At 36.5% G+C, this 17,254-nt stretch overlaps 1 protein-coding gene across 6 annotated transcripts in view; it reads right to left on the bottom strand.

Moving 5' to 3' along the window:
- Positions 1-17,254, bottom strand: part of ITPRID2 (ITPR interacting domain containing 2) — a 39,853-nt gene extending 22,599 nt beyond the window's left edge. For 2 of the 6 annotated variants that reach the window (XM_019661189.1, XM_019661194.1), the window contains exons 1-8: positions 16,726-17,254; positions 16,322-16,367; positions 13,313-13,362; positions 12,427-12,483; positions 10,449-10,488; positions 10,263-10,361; positions 8,907-9,115; positions 7,281-7,981 (exon numbers count right to left, since the gene is read on the bottom strand). In XM_019661189.1, the coding sequence (XP_019516734.1) occupies positions 7,281-7,981; positions 8,907-9,115; positions 10,263-10,361; positions 10,449-10,488; positions 12,427-12,483; positions 13,313-13,362; positions 16,322-16,367; positions 16,726-16,945 (1,422 nt within the window). In that variant the 5' untranslated portion in view covers positions 16,946-17,254. The remainder of the gene's footprint in view (positions 1-7,280; positions 7,982-8,906; positions 9,116-10,262; positions 10,362-10,448; positions 10,489-12,426; positions 12,484-13,312; positions 13,363-16,321; positions 16,368-16,725) is intronic. The other 4 variants (XM_019661190.1, XM_019661191.1, XM_019661192.1 and 1 more) reach the window with 3 other exon arrangements.

The following is a 17,254-nucleotide window of genomic DNA, read 5'->3' as shown; positions in this document are numbered from 1 at the left end:
AAACCGGGAGATGTGGCTGCTCCACCTAATACATACAAGTAGAAACAAACACAGGGAGGCAGCCAAAATGGGAGACAGAGAAACACGTCCCAGATGAAAGAACAGGACAAAATTCCAGAAAAAGAACTAAACAAAATGTAGACAAGCAATGTACCAGACGCAGAATTCAAAACACTGGTTATAAGGATGCTCAATGATCTCAGGGAGAAATTCAACAAAGAAATAGGAAACATAAAAATGGAGACAGAAAACATAAAATAGACGTCAGAAATGAAGACTACAATAAATGAAATGAAGAATACATTAGAGGGACTCAACAGATTAGATGAAGCAGAGGACTGAATCAGTGATTTGGAAGCTAAGGTAGCAGAAAACACCCAATCAGAACAGGGAAAAAAAAAAAAGACTCCAAAAAACTGAGGTCTCTGGTTTAAGGTCTCTGGGACAACATCAAGGGTATGAACATTTGCATCCTAGGGTACCAGAATGAGGAGAGACCACAAGGAATTGAGAAAAACCTATCTGAAGAAATAATGATGGAAAACTTTTCCATAACCTGGTGAAGGAAATAGACATACAAGCCCAGGAAGTGCAGAGAGTCCCAAACAAGGTGAACCCAAAGAGGCCCACACCAAGACACAACATAATTAAAATGCCAGAGGTTAAAGACAAAGAATCTTAAAAACAGCAAGAGAAAAGTAGTTATCTGCAAGGGAATTCCCATAAGACTGTCAGCTGATTTCTCAACAGGAACTTTGCAGACCAGAAGGGAATGGAATGAAATATTCAAAGTGGAAACGTAATGACCTACAATCAAGATTACTCTACCCAGCAAAGCTACCATTTAGAATTGAAGGACAGATAAAGAGCTTCCCAGGCAAAAAGAAAAGAAAAGCTAAAGGAGTTTATCACCACCAAACCAGGATTACAAGAAATGTTAAAGGGGACTTCTTTAAGAAGAAAAAAAATATCAAAAATATGAAAATGGCAGTAACTGCATGTCTATCAACTGTTACTTTAAATGTAAATGGATTAAAAGCTCCAATCAAAGACATAGGAAGGCTGAATGGATAAGAAAACAAGGCCCCTATATATGCTGCCTACAAGAGACTCACCCTCAGATCAAAAGTCACACATAGACTGAAAGTAAAGGGATGGAAAAAGATATTTCATGAAAATGGAAACAAAAAACAAAACAAACAAAAAAAGAGCTGGAGTGGCAATACTTATACCAGACAAAGTAGACTTTAAAACAAAGGCTCTAACAAAAGACAAAAGGACCCAGCAATTCCACTTCTGGGTGTTTATCCAAAGAAACCCAAAACACTAATTCACAAAGACATATGCTTCCATATGTTCACTGCAGCATTATTTACAATAGTCAAGATATGAAAGCAACCTAAGTGTCTATCAACTGGTGAATGGATAAAGAAGTGGTACATATATACAATGGAATATTACTCATCCATAAAATATAATGAAATCTTGCCATCCGCAACAGCATGGGTGGACCTACAGGGTATTATGCTAAGTGAAATAAGTCAGACAGAGAAATACAAACGCCATATGATTTCACTTGTATGTGGAATCTAAAAAACAAAATAAATGAACAAACGAAACAGAAACAGACTCACAGATACAGAGAACATTTTGATAGTTAACAGCTGGGAGGGGGATTATGGAGGTGGGAGGTGGATGAAAAAGAGGAAGGGATTAAGAAGTACAAATTGGTAGTTGCAAAACAGTCATGGAGATGCTGGATATAGCATAAGGAATATAATCAATAATATGGTAATAAATCTGTATGGTGTCAGATGGGTAACATTTACTTGGGTGATCACTTCATAAGTTTTATAAATGTCTAATCAACAAGTTCTACACCTGAAACTAATATAATATTGCATATCAACTGTAATTGAAAAATAATTTTAAAAAAGTGTCAGTAATAGAGCTCTAATAAATATAGCCTTGCTTTTCCCAATACAAGCATTGTGATCCCTGGCCCCCACCCCAAAATCACTCTGTATAAGACTTCTTTGTCCTGACATAAATGTTCTTTTAAGATAATTTGAGAGTTGTAAGTGGAAAAGGTTTCATTACAGAACGAAAATGCTGTAAGTTCTTAACCATAAATCCTCCCTAAAAACTCTGTTCAAAGAAGGTATCAGACCCACAAACATTGTCTCTTTACGCTGTCTTTTTCCTCCCATCTGCACAACTACGTAATTTAGGAATTTTCAGATTCCTTCTTCACTACATCCACCCCCAAAATACTCTATAACATAACTAACTCTATATTAAACATTTGGCCGGTGTGTGTGTGTGTGTGTGTGTGTGTGTGTGTGTGTGTGTGTGTATGCGCACGCGTGGGGGGGGTACGACATTAATTCCCAACACTTTATCCTATAATGATTAGTATTTAAAAGAATAAATAACATCCTAGTAAATGTGGGCAAACTAGTCAAACATATGGGATTTCAACTTTGAACAAATCAGAGAACAAAGAGCAAATAGGTTTTAGGTAGAACCCTGGTATTTTTGAACTATGAATGCATTCAAGAACAAGAAATATTCCATAGGAATGAGAGTGGCATGACCAATATAAAAAAAAAGAAAGTTCAAAGGTTAAAGATACTATTACTCGGGCTGGCCGAGTGGCTCAGTTGGTAAGGAGTGGGAGCTCTGAGCAACGGGGTCACCGGTTCAATTCTCACATGGGCCAGTGAGCTGCGCCTGAGCTGAGCTGCCAACAGGTGGCAGGATGGCTCAGCTGGGGAGAGCATGTGCTCCTAACAACAAGGTTGCCGGTTCGACTCCCACATGGGGTGGTGGACTACGTCCATCTGCAACTAAGATTGAACACAGCACCTTGAGCTGAGTGGCCGTGAGTTGCTTACAGGCAGCCGGCTGGAGACTGGACTTGGAGCTGAGCTGGCTGCACCCTCCACAACTAAGACTGAATGACAACTTGGCTGTTCCCCTTCCCCAATTCCTCAACACTGTTCCCCTACCCAATTCCCCAATAAAATATTGGGGAAAAAAAATACTATTATCCAATTTAAGAATTGGTCTGACTTGTGCTATCTTTGTTCTAAACAGTTCCATGAATCCAAGTTTATGAATCTTTTGAAAACTGAAAGCACACTGGCCATTTAAAACCATCCCCTAAAAATCACATATAAAATACTTTCTACTCTTCTTTGTTATTACTGAAACATTACAATATATTCTTCAAAGCAGCAGACATGAGTTAAACAGGAAAACCATTGTTTTGTGTGCAAGGAAACAAATGCATTTTCTTTTTATATTCAACAAAGAACCTATTATTAGTCTCTATTCAGGCCTAGCCTACTTCAAAGAGTTTTCTATAAAGTAAATATCAAACAGACCAGAAAATAGAAAAGAAATACAAATGTCCCTTTAATTATGTTCTAGGAATCTCAATTTAGGCACAGTATTATGATAAAACAAATTATAATCTCTCATTTTTAAATGCAGAATTATCACAATTCTTTTCCTTAGATTTATAAAATATGTCACAAAAGAACATGGCTTTAATTAATATGTATCCTCAATATTCTAATCTTTAAGATGCTTCTCTATGGCAATCATTCAATTTACTCTCTCTCTCCATTCATTATAAACCCCATAACTAATTGAAAAAGGCCCCTTAGAGAGAAAAGGCTTTGAGAGTCATATTTTACTAAAAAAACTACTGAATCCTTTTGCCTACTTACTCAGCAAAATCAGTACTATCAAATGTTAGTGAGAGAAAAATGCTTCCTCACCTGTAAAGGAAGAAAACTAGAAAATGAATTCTAAGATCTCTTCCTGTGCTAGGTTATGAGTCTGTAATTCGTTATAAATTTTTATCTTTAAAAAAGACCTTCCAAGTTTTAAACACATACATACATACATATGATTTACTTTTACTGTCAGATAAATTAAAAAACAAAACTAACTTATGGTACTGGTGTATATGTCGTGTTGAGTTCAGATTCTATTGCAGACACAATATTTGCCTTCAAAACACATACAGTTAAATTTGAAAGGTCAAAGGGACAACTTAACTGTCAAGTGTCTGTCAAGTTCTGCTTCCTCTAACATTTGGGGACATTTTAAACTCAGGCCAATAAATATAATAAAAGGAATCCTTAAACTTAATGGCTAAATAAGTATACTAAGTCCTCATTTAATGTTGTTGATAGGTTCTGAGGCTAAATGAAACGAGGTATAACAAAACCAAATTTACCATAGGCTAGTTGATATAAACAAGAGTTAAGTTCCTATAGCATCTCATCAACATTATAACAAAACAATGTAGAATGAAACTATGTTAATCAAGAACCCGCTGTAATAAAGTATATTAGTTAAATCAATAGTGTGAAGACAGGATTAGAAACACTTAGCAAAACTTCCAAAAAAATTATGTATACTTCCAATAATACCTATATTTGATTTATACAGTGAGGAGATACAACAACTTATTTATAGAAATATATATATATATATAAAAGTTCCCCTTCCTCCAACATTTAAGTATAAAAAATTTTTCCTTTATACCTAAAAGATGAACAATTGCTTATTGAGTAGGATCACTTTGGTTTAACTATGAATCATTCATACTATTAATCTACAGCTCTAGAGAGTTACCTTGATGTATTTATTCAAAATAAATCATTTCAAAAAGCACATAAAAATTATCCAGGGAGTCATTAAGAATTCGAAAACTCAAGAGTAGAATTTTACAATTTTAGACACACTGAAACATTTTAAATAGTCCACAAGACATTTATTATAAAGCAAACTGACTTAATTGAAAATAGTATCTGTGTTTTTTTTAAACATAAGAAATAGTCACTTTCATTCTCCAAGGCCTGGGTCATTCTTGTCATCTAAACTCTCTTTACAATTACATATTTCCTCTCTTTGCTCCTGATGACTTGTCAGATCTTACCTTCTGCCTCAATGGAATTAGGCAGCTTCACACAACAGGGGCATGTCTGCAACATTTTCTCCTACCTAGCTACCCAAAGCAGCCGGCAGTCAGTTAACCTGAGAACTGGCTTACTGAGAGAGAGAGAGAGAGAGAGAGCGCACACCCTCTAACTTATATTTATTCATTGTTTTTACAGGAAGAAAGTTCCCAATAGGAATCAAACCTCAAGGGAAAGGAGTCCAATAGAAAAATGTAACAACACACTGAATGGGATCTAAAAGTTTGCTTCAGTAAGATTGTTCTCTTCATTTGTCAGTATGATTCAAATCATGCTTGGGAGGAGAGGAAATTAGAGAAACACATTATTTCCCTTCTTTATCCATTGTTCTACAAGCTGTCTTTAAAGTTCCCAAAGGGATAAAAACAATTCTAGGAGGTTTTTAATCCACATTTCAAATATATCTGAAGAATAAGGAATCATTATTCTTAAAATTCCCCATATTTACAATGTAGCTATGGTTGACCATACATTCTTTTTATCAAAACAAAATATTTCATTATTATTCAACCACCAATGCCTGTAATCTTGTACTTAAAAAAATGTTCACTTCAATGTCACATTACTTTCTTTCATTAACTGCTTTTGCCAGCAGAGGGCGCAAAAAACCTGCAGTCTATCATTAAATGTTAACTTGCCACTTTATAAACGTTTTAAAGAACTCTTTTGTGTGTGGAATCAATAATGTTTTAACAACTACAGCTTAGAATTCAGGAATTCTAGAAATTAAAAAGCAACATGAGTGTCTTCTCAGCTGAGTCATCAATATCAGATTTGCAAGTGTCTAACATAATCTGTCTAAATTTTTATACTCTACTACTACTGTATTAAAACAAGAAATCTGACTGCCATATTTGATTGTTATAGAAGAGGGGCCCTACTGGAAGGCAAAAATTACCTTTAATTATGAGTGCTACGATAAGTTATATCAAAACAAAGTCAAAACAGAAATTGAACAAGGAAATGAAACAAAAAGGGATTTTAATTAGTCATTTTCTGAACTCATAAGAAATAAATCATATTAGAAATTAAACAGTATGAATATAAAAATATATAAAAAATAAAGATGTTTACCCAAAAATGAAAAATATTTCAAAGGGTTGTTCCTGTCCCCTTTTATTTCATTTTTTAGTTGGAATTAATGTATTCAAAGACCAGAAAAAAGGTAAATAGCTATCTATCAGCAACTGAAATTTTGTAATAATGAAAAATCTTCACTAATGAGTGATACACATTCACATAAGAGGAAGGATATTTCCAAGCAGATCAATTATCCCATTTTCTAATTCTCTACAATGACATGTGATTCTAAAACTACTGTGAGGTACAACTAAAACTACTCTGCAATAAATTTTAAAAAGAAAAATTGCATATTATATAATTCATAGTCAAAACCCTTCAGTAGTACATATATGCCTCAGTTTCCTCATATGTAAAATGAGACCACCATGGCATGCCTCACGGACTGAGAAAGAAAGTACTTCCAGGGTATATATAGTACAGTGCCTGCCACAAGGCAGGTGCTTGATATCCTTCTTTCCCACCTCAAGCTATACAGCTCCAACTCGTAAGTCTCAGCTTCCACTATTCAAAAGGTTTTAGGTGAACCTCATCAAAATTATTTTTCCCCTGTCCATAATTCAAAATGTATGTAAACTAGCAGGAATATACTAGGTTAAAAAAAAAAAAAGAGTACCCAAACACTGCTTCTGGGCTTGCAAAAATACTATCCAGTGAGCCTTTCAAACCTCTGCCCAAGCAAGGATCTCTATCCTCCCCTTCAGGTACCTATCTGTTCTTTGCAGTCCCTTACCCAAACCTATCCTCAAAGTCTTCCTTCTTCACACTTACCCTTTCCACTGAGATACATTAATAAAACCCTGCCCAAAGGCACATAGCAACTGGTGGCAGAGACAGAAAGAACTCAAACCGTTTGATTTCAGAGCCTGTGTTTTTAACTATTATGTAGTATCGACAGGAATTTGAATATTCTCAGGGCATCAAAATCTTAAACTAAGAGAGAAAGGGGGTTCAAGTTCAAGGGATGTACGAGGCAGTGGATGACAGAGCACCTAGAGGAGCTGATGACCTGTACCATTACCTTGACTTCACAGAGTCTGAGACCACTCCTTGGTTTGTGAGACACAAAACAAAAAAACCTGGAAAGTCAAAATTAGGATTTCTTCTAGTATAAATCTATTAGCCACCTTTCATTTGAGAAACACTTTTTGGCACTTTTTTTTTTCCTAAACCACTATTTGAAACAGATAACTTTTTACTTACCTCTTCCATTTCAAAGGAGTCCTTCTGCTGTACCATTATATTTCTTATGGATGGGATGGTCAGTGGTGCACAGGGCTCCTTCTCAGCTGTGGACACAAGGACAGTTTTCCCCTCAGTGCCATTCTCCAGCTTACTGTGGCTGGACATGTTGAAACTGCTATCTAACTCAGGTTTTCTAATACCAGATTCCTCACCAAGTTTATCATGACTTTGGGTTTCTTTACTTTGTTCACTTTCAGTTTCTTGGTTCAAACTTCTGTCTGCTTCCTCAGAAAGTCTATCAAGGTCAGCACTCTCCATAATACTTGCTGAACTACCTGATACTTCTTCTTTGACTGTAGCCAACATAGAAGATGAGTCTTTCTTCTTTACAATCTTTTGAGACTTTTGATCATTTTTATTGCCAATTTCTTCACTCACTGAAACATTCAGAATTTTTCCTTTTTCAATTGCTGAGTAAGGAGTAGTACCACCTTCTCCTTTCTCTGTTTTATCAACACACAAATTTAGTTTTGATAGTGTTTTCATTAAACGATTTGCAGTGTTACTTCGGGTTAAAGGTGGAGGTGAGTCTGTCTCTTTAGTAGAGGTCACTGAGGTCATACTTCCAATTCTCTGCAGGGGAGTCCCAGAGACTTGTGAATATAAAGAAGAAAATGCATTGGCCACAGTAGTAAGCACTTCAATTTGACGAAAACGGCCTACAAAGAGAAAAAAAAAAGCATTAATTATATATACGCATATACACACACACACACACACACACACACATGCGCATATATATATATATATATATATATATATATAAAACTATTATTCAGATTCCAATAACTGAACTTAGATCACAAAGTCTATGAAATTTTTTTCCTCTAACACTTCAAAATTTCTCTACATTTACTGTGGAGAGGGAGGAGGATTTTGCACTCTAAACACTAGAATTTACGTTTTTAAAAATCAGAAAGAAGCATAAGGTGTAATAGTAACACTGAATAAGAAAGAAAGGACTAGGTATTGACCTATAGTTGTGATCTGATTTTAGATCTTGGACTCCATTATCTTCCAAATATTCTCCTAATAAAGTATACATAATTATGTATTTTATACTTAATTGTGGGAAGAGTGGTTTATAGATCTCATAAAACTAATCCAAGGACCACATAAACATCCCATTTTGAGAACTTCTGGTCAACAGAGAAAAATAAGCAAAGATATAATATGAATAAAACTTACTAGGTTAGCCATTCTATTTTAGCTTTACAAAAAAAAGCACCTGAAATTGGATTCAGTTAATGGTAACAAGACCCCTCCCCTACTTCTTTTTTGAACAAAAGCAATCTGGAGATAAGTAGAAGCCAAAGATTCTACAAGTAAGTTATGCTCTACAAGGTAACAAGTATCACTCTGCAAGGTAACACTCAGTAAGTCAAGAATTGGGGAAGAAAGGAAGAAATAGGTTAATTAAATTCTATAAGTAGAATAATAAAAATTCAGAATAAGTAAAATAGCTTTGTGTTATCCTCAATAATCAAATTTCCAGTGCTGTTTCTAGAAATTAGTAAGGTTTTAAAAATAAGACCATCTTGCTATAGATGCTATAATTTTAAAAACAATATGCTAAAACCTTACTTGTTAAAGCGTAATTTGGGTTTTCTACTTCCATCCGTTGCATCTGAGCACTGAGAAATACTTTAATATCTATTCCTCTGGCAAACGATGATGAACTGAAAAATCTCGAAGGAATTTTAGAAGCAATATCTGGTTCATCTCTTCCAAACCCAAGATTATAAAGAATTTCTTCAGGATCTTCCTCATAAAGTTCCAACAATTCTGAAACACTACAAAAAGAAAAAAAGAGAAACATTAAGACATAAAATAAGTTTATAGTCCACAACACATGATAAATGAATTCATATTCCTGCTTTCCTCTGATAAAATCTTTTTCTACAGCTTTAAACCATTATTTATTTCAGCATCTTTATACACCATGTACTAAATGTGATAAAATAACCCGGTAAGAACACACTCAGTAACAAGATTCTCTAAGTGATTCCTCACCTTATTTTTTTCGTCATTTTAAGAGATTCCCAGGCAGCTAAAACACTTAGAGGAAAGATGATGAAGAATAGGAATAAAAAGATAAAAGAAGAAATGAAAAGGGAAAACACACTGGGAAGTTGGTAGAGCTTTGGTACCAAGGGACATTGTGTACAATTTGAGCCTTTCTGCTATCTTTGGCTGTCCTACCAGAGGCAATACAGGTAACAAGCTCATCTCAGGAAAGTGAGGGAGGAGCTAACTTTCATGTGGTTACTTTTCTCTAACCACTGCTACTCAGGAAGCAGGAAAAGGTGAGTATGAGTTACACAAAGGTAACTTCTTATTCTAATTCCACTGGGAATTGAACACTGATTATCCCTTCTCTCTCATACCACCTATATAATCCAAGCTGAAACTCACTGAGGAAAATAGAACTGTTAGAAATAGAACTTGAATACAATTTCTATTTGCTTCAGAGAAAATGCTCAGATTCCAATATAATAATTTGGATAACAGTCAGAGGCACATGTATTTGCTTATTTTAATATGTATTTTAAAGGTCTTCGGTTTCGTGTAAAGATAAATCACGCTTAAATATCAAGTTTTAAATTGCAAAGATTTTTTCTTATTTTTCATATCAGAGTAACTTGAGACTAACAGAATGAAGAATTTTGGAAGTAGAAGTTACTCCACTAGGGAGTTCCTCTTTCAAGTTGCTGATAGGGTTCAAAACACTCAGGAATGAATTCCAGCAGCACTATTTGTTGTTTTTTATTTAATCTTAATTTTTAAAAAAGCAGCAGCAGCTCCTGTCAGGTATGCTGAACCATGAAACACTTTGGATTCCTTTTGATTTCATACTAGTAAGCCAAACCCAGGTTTGACAAGTGGTAAGAGTAGGTCATCTACAACACAGTGTAACTGCAGCATAATTTTACACGTTACCTGGAAACTGTCCCACTGCTTTTCCCAGATCCAGTGGAATTCATACTTCTCCCTTTCTGATGAAACTGTAGTCTCCTCTCTTTGGCCAAGATATTATTGCTATAAACAAAATTAGATTATATAAAGCCTTATTTTCATAAATGTTCTTCATTTTTAAAAAGGCAGAAAACAAACACAGTTACAAACCTGTTCTCAATTTCAGCATCAGTTTCATGGAGGTGGTTGGCTACAAGTAAAAATAAATGTGGAGTACAACTGTTAGTAGGACAGTAAGTAACTACTATGATACAATTATCAAGAAAGCAAATTAACCACAATATTATTGCTAAATGCCCCAGATGCCAAACTCTTGTCTTGACTCATTAAATCTGCATCATTAAAAGTAATATACAGATCAATAAGAACAGGACCAGTAGATTTTGGAGTGTGCTTTTGTTTCTGTTAGTTAGCAAGTAAAACTACTTCTACTGAATGTTTGAAATAAAAAGACATATAAATAACCAATTAAACTTCTTTGTTTAACAGTTTAGAAATAAGTAGTTAGAAGATGTACAGCATATGCAGTACATGTGGTTCTAATTATTAAATTTCAAAGCTGTTAATAAAGAATACTTTAAAAGCAAAAACATGATTTAGCATTATTTAAGTGTGGCAATAGTATGCATCAATTTCTAATGTGATTTTTTTTAAGGCTGAAAATTCACTCCAATTACAACCATTTTTTAATGTGCGTACTTGGAAAATTTCTACTTATTTTAACATAGGTTTGTTTTTTAATTGCCTTTCAAGTTTATCCCAGACTTACAAGTTCTAAACAAATAAATGTCATTAATGTATGCTATATGATATCCTAATGATACATATAATTATACATTTGTCCAAACCGACAGAATGTACAAGACCAAGAATGAATCCTAATGTAAACTATGGACTTTGGGTAATTATGATGTTTCACTGTAGGTTCATCAATTGTAACAAATGTACCACTGTGGTAGGTGATAGTGATAGTGGGGGAGGCTAGACATAATAGGGGCAGGAAGTACATGGAAAATCTCTGTACCTTCCCCTCAATTTTTTTGTTAACCTAAAATTGGTCTAAGAAAATAAAGTCTTAAAAATTAATTCCATACTGCAAAACTACTCAGACAGATATCAAAGAGTTATTTACTGTAATACTGAAATGCATTTAAAAAGGGGTTGACAGCATGTTCAACTGTACTGAGAGCAGTACGTTTAAGCTCCTAACAGTTTGTTCCATGAGAGCAAATTAACAGTAAAAATAAAAACTAATATATTCTAGATTTTTCAATATTTACTGAAGTTCTAAATGACAGACTGATTTAAAACAGCAAAAGATCTAGGATATTAAATTCAGTGGATAATTTCACTGTTCATTGAATTACAATTTTAAAAGATTTAATAAAATCCTTAATTTTTTTTTTAATAAAAAGCATACTGTATTAATAACCCACATATACAGGTACCAATAATCTTAAAATACCAGTAAAATAATAAAATAGTAACAAATTCTTAATTTTCCATTGAGGAAATCATTATTATGAATCCGCAGGAAAAGACTATGTAATCTGTGAAAATTTAAACACAGCACAATACTCTTTTAAAATGCTAATACAGTCTGGCAGACTTCAGTATAATTATTTCTAATGAAATTCTAGCAATTCTGTTTTGTCTTTATCCTTTTATCTTCTAAAAATCTGATATAAGAGGAAGGGGAAAAGACAGGAGGCACTTGGATGCAAAGAGAAAGACGAGCTGCAGCTGGAAGTCTGACATAAGGCTACCTCATACTAAAAATAAGCTTCAATTTAGTCTTCTCGTGTATAAATATTTAAATGTCCTTCCTTCTGCGGGACAACTCTTCCCTCAGTTATATCACCATTGTTTGCCCCCAAACAGTTCTTTTAAGCATTTAAGTCCAAGGAAGACATACAGACATTTTCACAGTGGTTTTTCAGAGCCATTCCTATATGTATCCTACAGGCTCTGACTAGGTTAACATATAAAAGATCCTGTAAAATGTGTCTGAACCATTCTCAAGGCCTTTAAATTTAGCTCTGAGGATCTTAAGGCTGAAAGCACTCAACTTTCTCTCCTTTTAAATTTTAAAACTGTCTGAAAATACAGTTTTTCCAAACAAATGTACCTTCAGCTCCCAGTGACAAATCATCTTCAAAACTTCCTCCATTTCTCACAAGCACACCTGAAAGAAACATTAAAAGATTTATCCTAGTGTTCTGTTCCTTCTGACCGCCCCCATGTAAAATCACTTAGTAAAACAAAGGGACCAAGCAAAATATAAGATACAGTAAAGCATTTCAGACCTGAATGCCCTCTGAAATTACTCTGATTATATCATTTTAAGAAGCAAGTATAAACTTTTACTTTATCATAAAGGAGCAGCCATGATTTGCAGCCAGGTAAAGTTCTTAGAAGCCGATCTACAGGCTATTTAATACTTACGCCTTTGAAGATGTTCAATTAGATAACATATCTTACCCAAGAGTTTCATGGAAAACCAGATCCTGGAGCAATCATTCCTTTTACACCCCTTATATTAAGTCAGGAGCTCGAGCTAGATGTTCCTGATACTATAAATGTTTTTATATGCCTTGCCACTACCTGCACATTCTTGTTGTACTTTGAACTTTAGAATTCTGTCTTGTGCAGGTGGTAAAATTTCAGGTGTGGCAATTTCAGTTAATGTAAGCAAAGAAATGCTGCACTAAAGCTAGTTCACTTAATATATATTTTCTTTATGTTTACATGTATTTCTATATTTAATTAGTCTTTATGATATCTTTATCTGGGTAATTTGAGTTTCACATTGTAGAAAGGTTTGGTCATTTGCTTAAACTCACCACTGTTTTAAAGCTTATTGACAAGGTTTCTCCCTTTTGGCTTCTACCTCAGAATATATTTTAAACATGAATATCACTTTTATAATTCAAATATATATACACTTTCTCTCAGAGGACAAATGAAGCAGGGCCCTCATAAAGAACAGATTTAGAAAGGCAACTTTATCTTACCCTTGAGTGTACTACTGCTTTGCTCATCCAGTGAGGCTCCCAAAGGGGTACTGAAACCACAGAAACATATAAACCTTAGTCTTGAAAAGCTGTCTGGAGAGCTGTCACTGCACAGCCTTACACTTAAAGGGTTATAGCTAAGCAAGTTTCTAATCACAGTTTAACTCTCCTCTAGAACACACAAGGAATGCAAGTGGATTACATAAGTAATATGCTACTAAGCAAATACTTATGTCAAGTCAGTTTACCAGGAATGATTTAATCATACGTCTGATCTGACAGCAATTAAGAGCAAGAATGGCAATTACAAATGACATGAACTAGCATTTTCTTTACAAAAACAGAAAAAAAAAAAAGAGGACAATAGGAATTAAGAAAATGTCTGCTTCCCTCAATCCCCTCCCTAGAAACAGGAAACAATCAAAAGACAGCAAATCTTTACCTCAATAATATTAAGTCAGAGTTTGGTTTGAAATAAACCTCATCTGTTAAATCTATCACTAGCATTTTAGAGCACCAGTCAGCACCTCCCTTACACCAACAACTATCTCTTTTGATGTAAATGGAGAAGATGGAGATGTATTTTCTGCTTTTAAACTAAAAAATGCATGTATTTTTCATTTAACTCCGAAAATTACGAAAAAGTCAGCTTGAGAATCAACCAAGAACTAGCCATTACTAAAATTCTTTCACATTCTTGTAGTACAAACAGATAACTTAGAAATCTCTTTTCTTAATGCAAAAATGTTTCATTTCTTTTTCAAAACTACATTAAAAAAACAGATTGTTTTATTTTAAAAGTTCTATTTTGTAATACAAATCTTTCATAACAATTTATACCTGTTAAAAATTCACATCAGACATAGAGGATCAACATAAAAATATCAGTTTTAATAATAATTGAAATATACAAGCAAACAAATATACAAGCAATGGCAGTTCTTTGAAAATTACTGATTTTGATATGGAAAAGAATCACAAGCAACTACCCTAAAGATATTAATAAAACCTTTGAGCTAAGTTTTTGCATATATTTTAATAAAATTAATTTATGCCTTCAAAAAAGTCATTCTTCCTGATGGCTACTTTCTTAGGTAGGACAAAACACTGTACTACTTCTTGTGCAGACGTCTCCAAGCTTTTGTGCACTAACTAACAGAAAGTAGCAAATAAGCAGAATATAACTGGCATTCTCCTTCCAAGACAAGTCTCCCACTCTTAAAATTGCTCTCTTCCAAATTCTATCAAAAACTCTATCTCTTCTTAGATGCTAATTCAAGTGATCTGTTCTTCCTTCGCCAAAAAAAAAAAATGGTTATCAAAATAAAGATTCCTTTAAGAAAAGACAACATATTATCTTTACTCAGGATATGGGCAGCAATAAGAAAACAAAAACTATTTTAGAAGTTATCAGGGAGAAAAATGCTATCTTCATATCATCTGTACTTAATGTACAAAGTAGGTTAGATGCCCAATTCCAGGAAGGATCCTAAATTGTTAGGAAAAATATTCAGTTGCATATATCCTGGAAGCCAAATATGTGATAATAAAGCCAACATTAAAAGATTATTTGTTTTAGCTTTTCCAGGTACAAATGAATGCCACTTTTGTACAGAACAGGTGCAACAGTAGGAAACAAGAAGGAAACCTATGAGGGAAGGAGCAGCAGACTATCGAATCTGCCTATGGAAATCAATATCATCAACAAACCTGGAATTCTCAGAGACGATATGTCCTGGTGAATGCAGCATTTGCTACTGTATGTATCTTAAAAGATGCACTTATTTACTATTTACTTGATGGGATCAAGCAGATCTACCTGATACTTGATATAATCTCTTATACAATCTTAATTCCAGTACATCGTAAAAATAAACAGAATGCGCTCCTTTTCTTGTTCTTAAACAATTTTTTTTTGTACATCTTAGAGAGAAGGTCCACACGGTCATCATATCTCAGAAGGGTCTATGCCACCCCCAACAGAAGTTAAGGAGTTCTGTCATAAAGAGAAGGCTGCAGGCAATTCATCAAAACAGGACATCAAGAGAGTAGTGACCAATATTTTATCTATCTTTAGGGAAGAAAAATAAACTGGCATCTATGAGAATCACTTCTCCATCCCCCCTTCCCAAAAGACTTCGAAAACTCTGGTGTTGGAACAAAAGATTACGAAAAGCCCAAATGACAGGGCAAAAAATACGTGCGACGCAAACACCTTAACCAAAGTTAAAAAGCAACGTTCTTCACGTTTTTACAAGTTGCAAATAAATTTGAAAAAATAATTAAAATGTGAAACCAGCACATTTCACCGCAGTGAGATTACTTGCAATATGATTCATCTCCTCTGTATTTTATCAAACACTTTGTACCAGCTGCCACAGCATGTAATTAAACAGTTATGCAGTTTGAATGCCTTCAAAGTTCTATTTCCCTTCCGTGAATCCCTGTGCCACCTCACAAACGCATTTCCAAGAAGCAAACTACGAGATCAAAGTTAGCTAGTTTTAACAGCTCCCCAACTAGAACTGTCACACACAAAAAAATTAAAGCCCAGTTAGTGTACTACTGTAGTTAAGTAAATTAAACTCATGTAAAACACATTTGAAAGGGAAATGATTCGATGCCAGATGCACAGATGCCAAAACAAAAGCAAAATAAAAAGTTGTGTGAAATGTGAAAATCCTTTGCAATAAAAACAAGGCAAGCATAATAACATGGCATGGTTATATGCTTTGGTTTCTGATCTCTGAGGCTAATTAACATCATCACCGGGGCTGCTGAAGTCCTAACATCTAACTGTAAAAGCAACACGGTCACCAAATCCTCAGCGGTCACAGGACTTCCATTTCTAATCGCGTAAAGGAGGAAGCTATCCGCAGGCTCACTTTCCGGTTTATAGCTTACAACGGCCCTGGGACCCACAAGGACAGCGGCCCGAGTCACTCTGCTCGGGCGTCCCATCTGCGTGGATCTCTCTCCCGGGCGCGAGCGGCGCCAGCGAAGACTCACCGGCAGTCCTTGAGCCATATCGCGATCTTCTCGTTGGGCACGTTTCCTGCGGGGCAGAGCGAGGGGACAACTCGTTACCGACCCCAAGACTCCGAATGCCGGGTAAACCTGAGCACTCGCATGTAAGGAAATCTACTGGGGGCCAAGTGCAGCCTCGGCCACATGTCTTAGGGTCCATCTGAAGGGAATGCAGATGGCACCGGGGTGTCTATGTTGACGGTGAAGACGCCTTGCCAAGCGCGCGTGTTTAAAGGTCGGAAGCGTCTCCTCTCCCCTCGGCCTATCAAGCCCGGGAGGCTCTTCCACAGCTCAGGAGTCGCCCAAGGCGCACGAGACTTCCCCCGCCTGCCAGCCCGCACTTCCCCGAGTCCCCCACCCGCCGCAGCCCGGCCGGGCGCACCGACCTCTACCCGCCGCCGCCGGCAGCTTCGCGCCCGGGAGGTCCTCCTCGTCCTCCTCGTCGTCCTCGTCCTCGTCCTGCGTCGTCGTTTCTGTGGACAGGTCCTCCGTCTCCGACGCCTGCCAGGACCCGCGGCACTTGGCCCAGGCCTTCCTTCTGCGACTCGCCACTTGCCACTCCAGTTCCTCCTCCGCCTCCGCCGACGCCACCAGGGGTCGGTCCATGGCCGCACCCGGGGCTCCGCTGCCCCAGCCCGAGCCTGCGCGAGACAAGGCGGCGGCGGAGACCCCCGCCCCTGCTGTCAGCGCCGGGTCGGGCTGGGGGCCCCGGGCCGCGGGCGCAGGAGGAGGAGGAGTAGGAGGAGGAGGAGGAGGAGGAGGAGGAGGGAACGGGAGGAAGGGAGGGAAGGAAGGGGAGGGAGGGGGCGGAGGGCCAGCGCTTCACATGAAGCCGGCCGGGCGCAGGAGCGCGAGTGGCCCTAAGAGGCGCCGCTGGGAGCCGAGCGCCGGCCAGCCCCAGCTCCCCGCTCCCCG

Source organism: Hipposideros armiger, unplaced genomic scaffold (genome assembly GCF_001890085.2).
Source record: "Hipposideros armiger isolate ML-2016 unplaced genomic scaffold, ASM189008v1 scaffold_338, whole genome shotgun sequence".
Lineage (NCBI taxonomy): Eukaryota > Metazoa > Chordata > Mammalia > Chiroptera > Hipposideridae > Hipposideros > Hipposideros armiger.
Note: the sequence above shows the minus strand (reverse complement) of the source record. Positions and strands in the feature narration are given on the sequence as shown.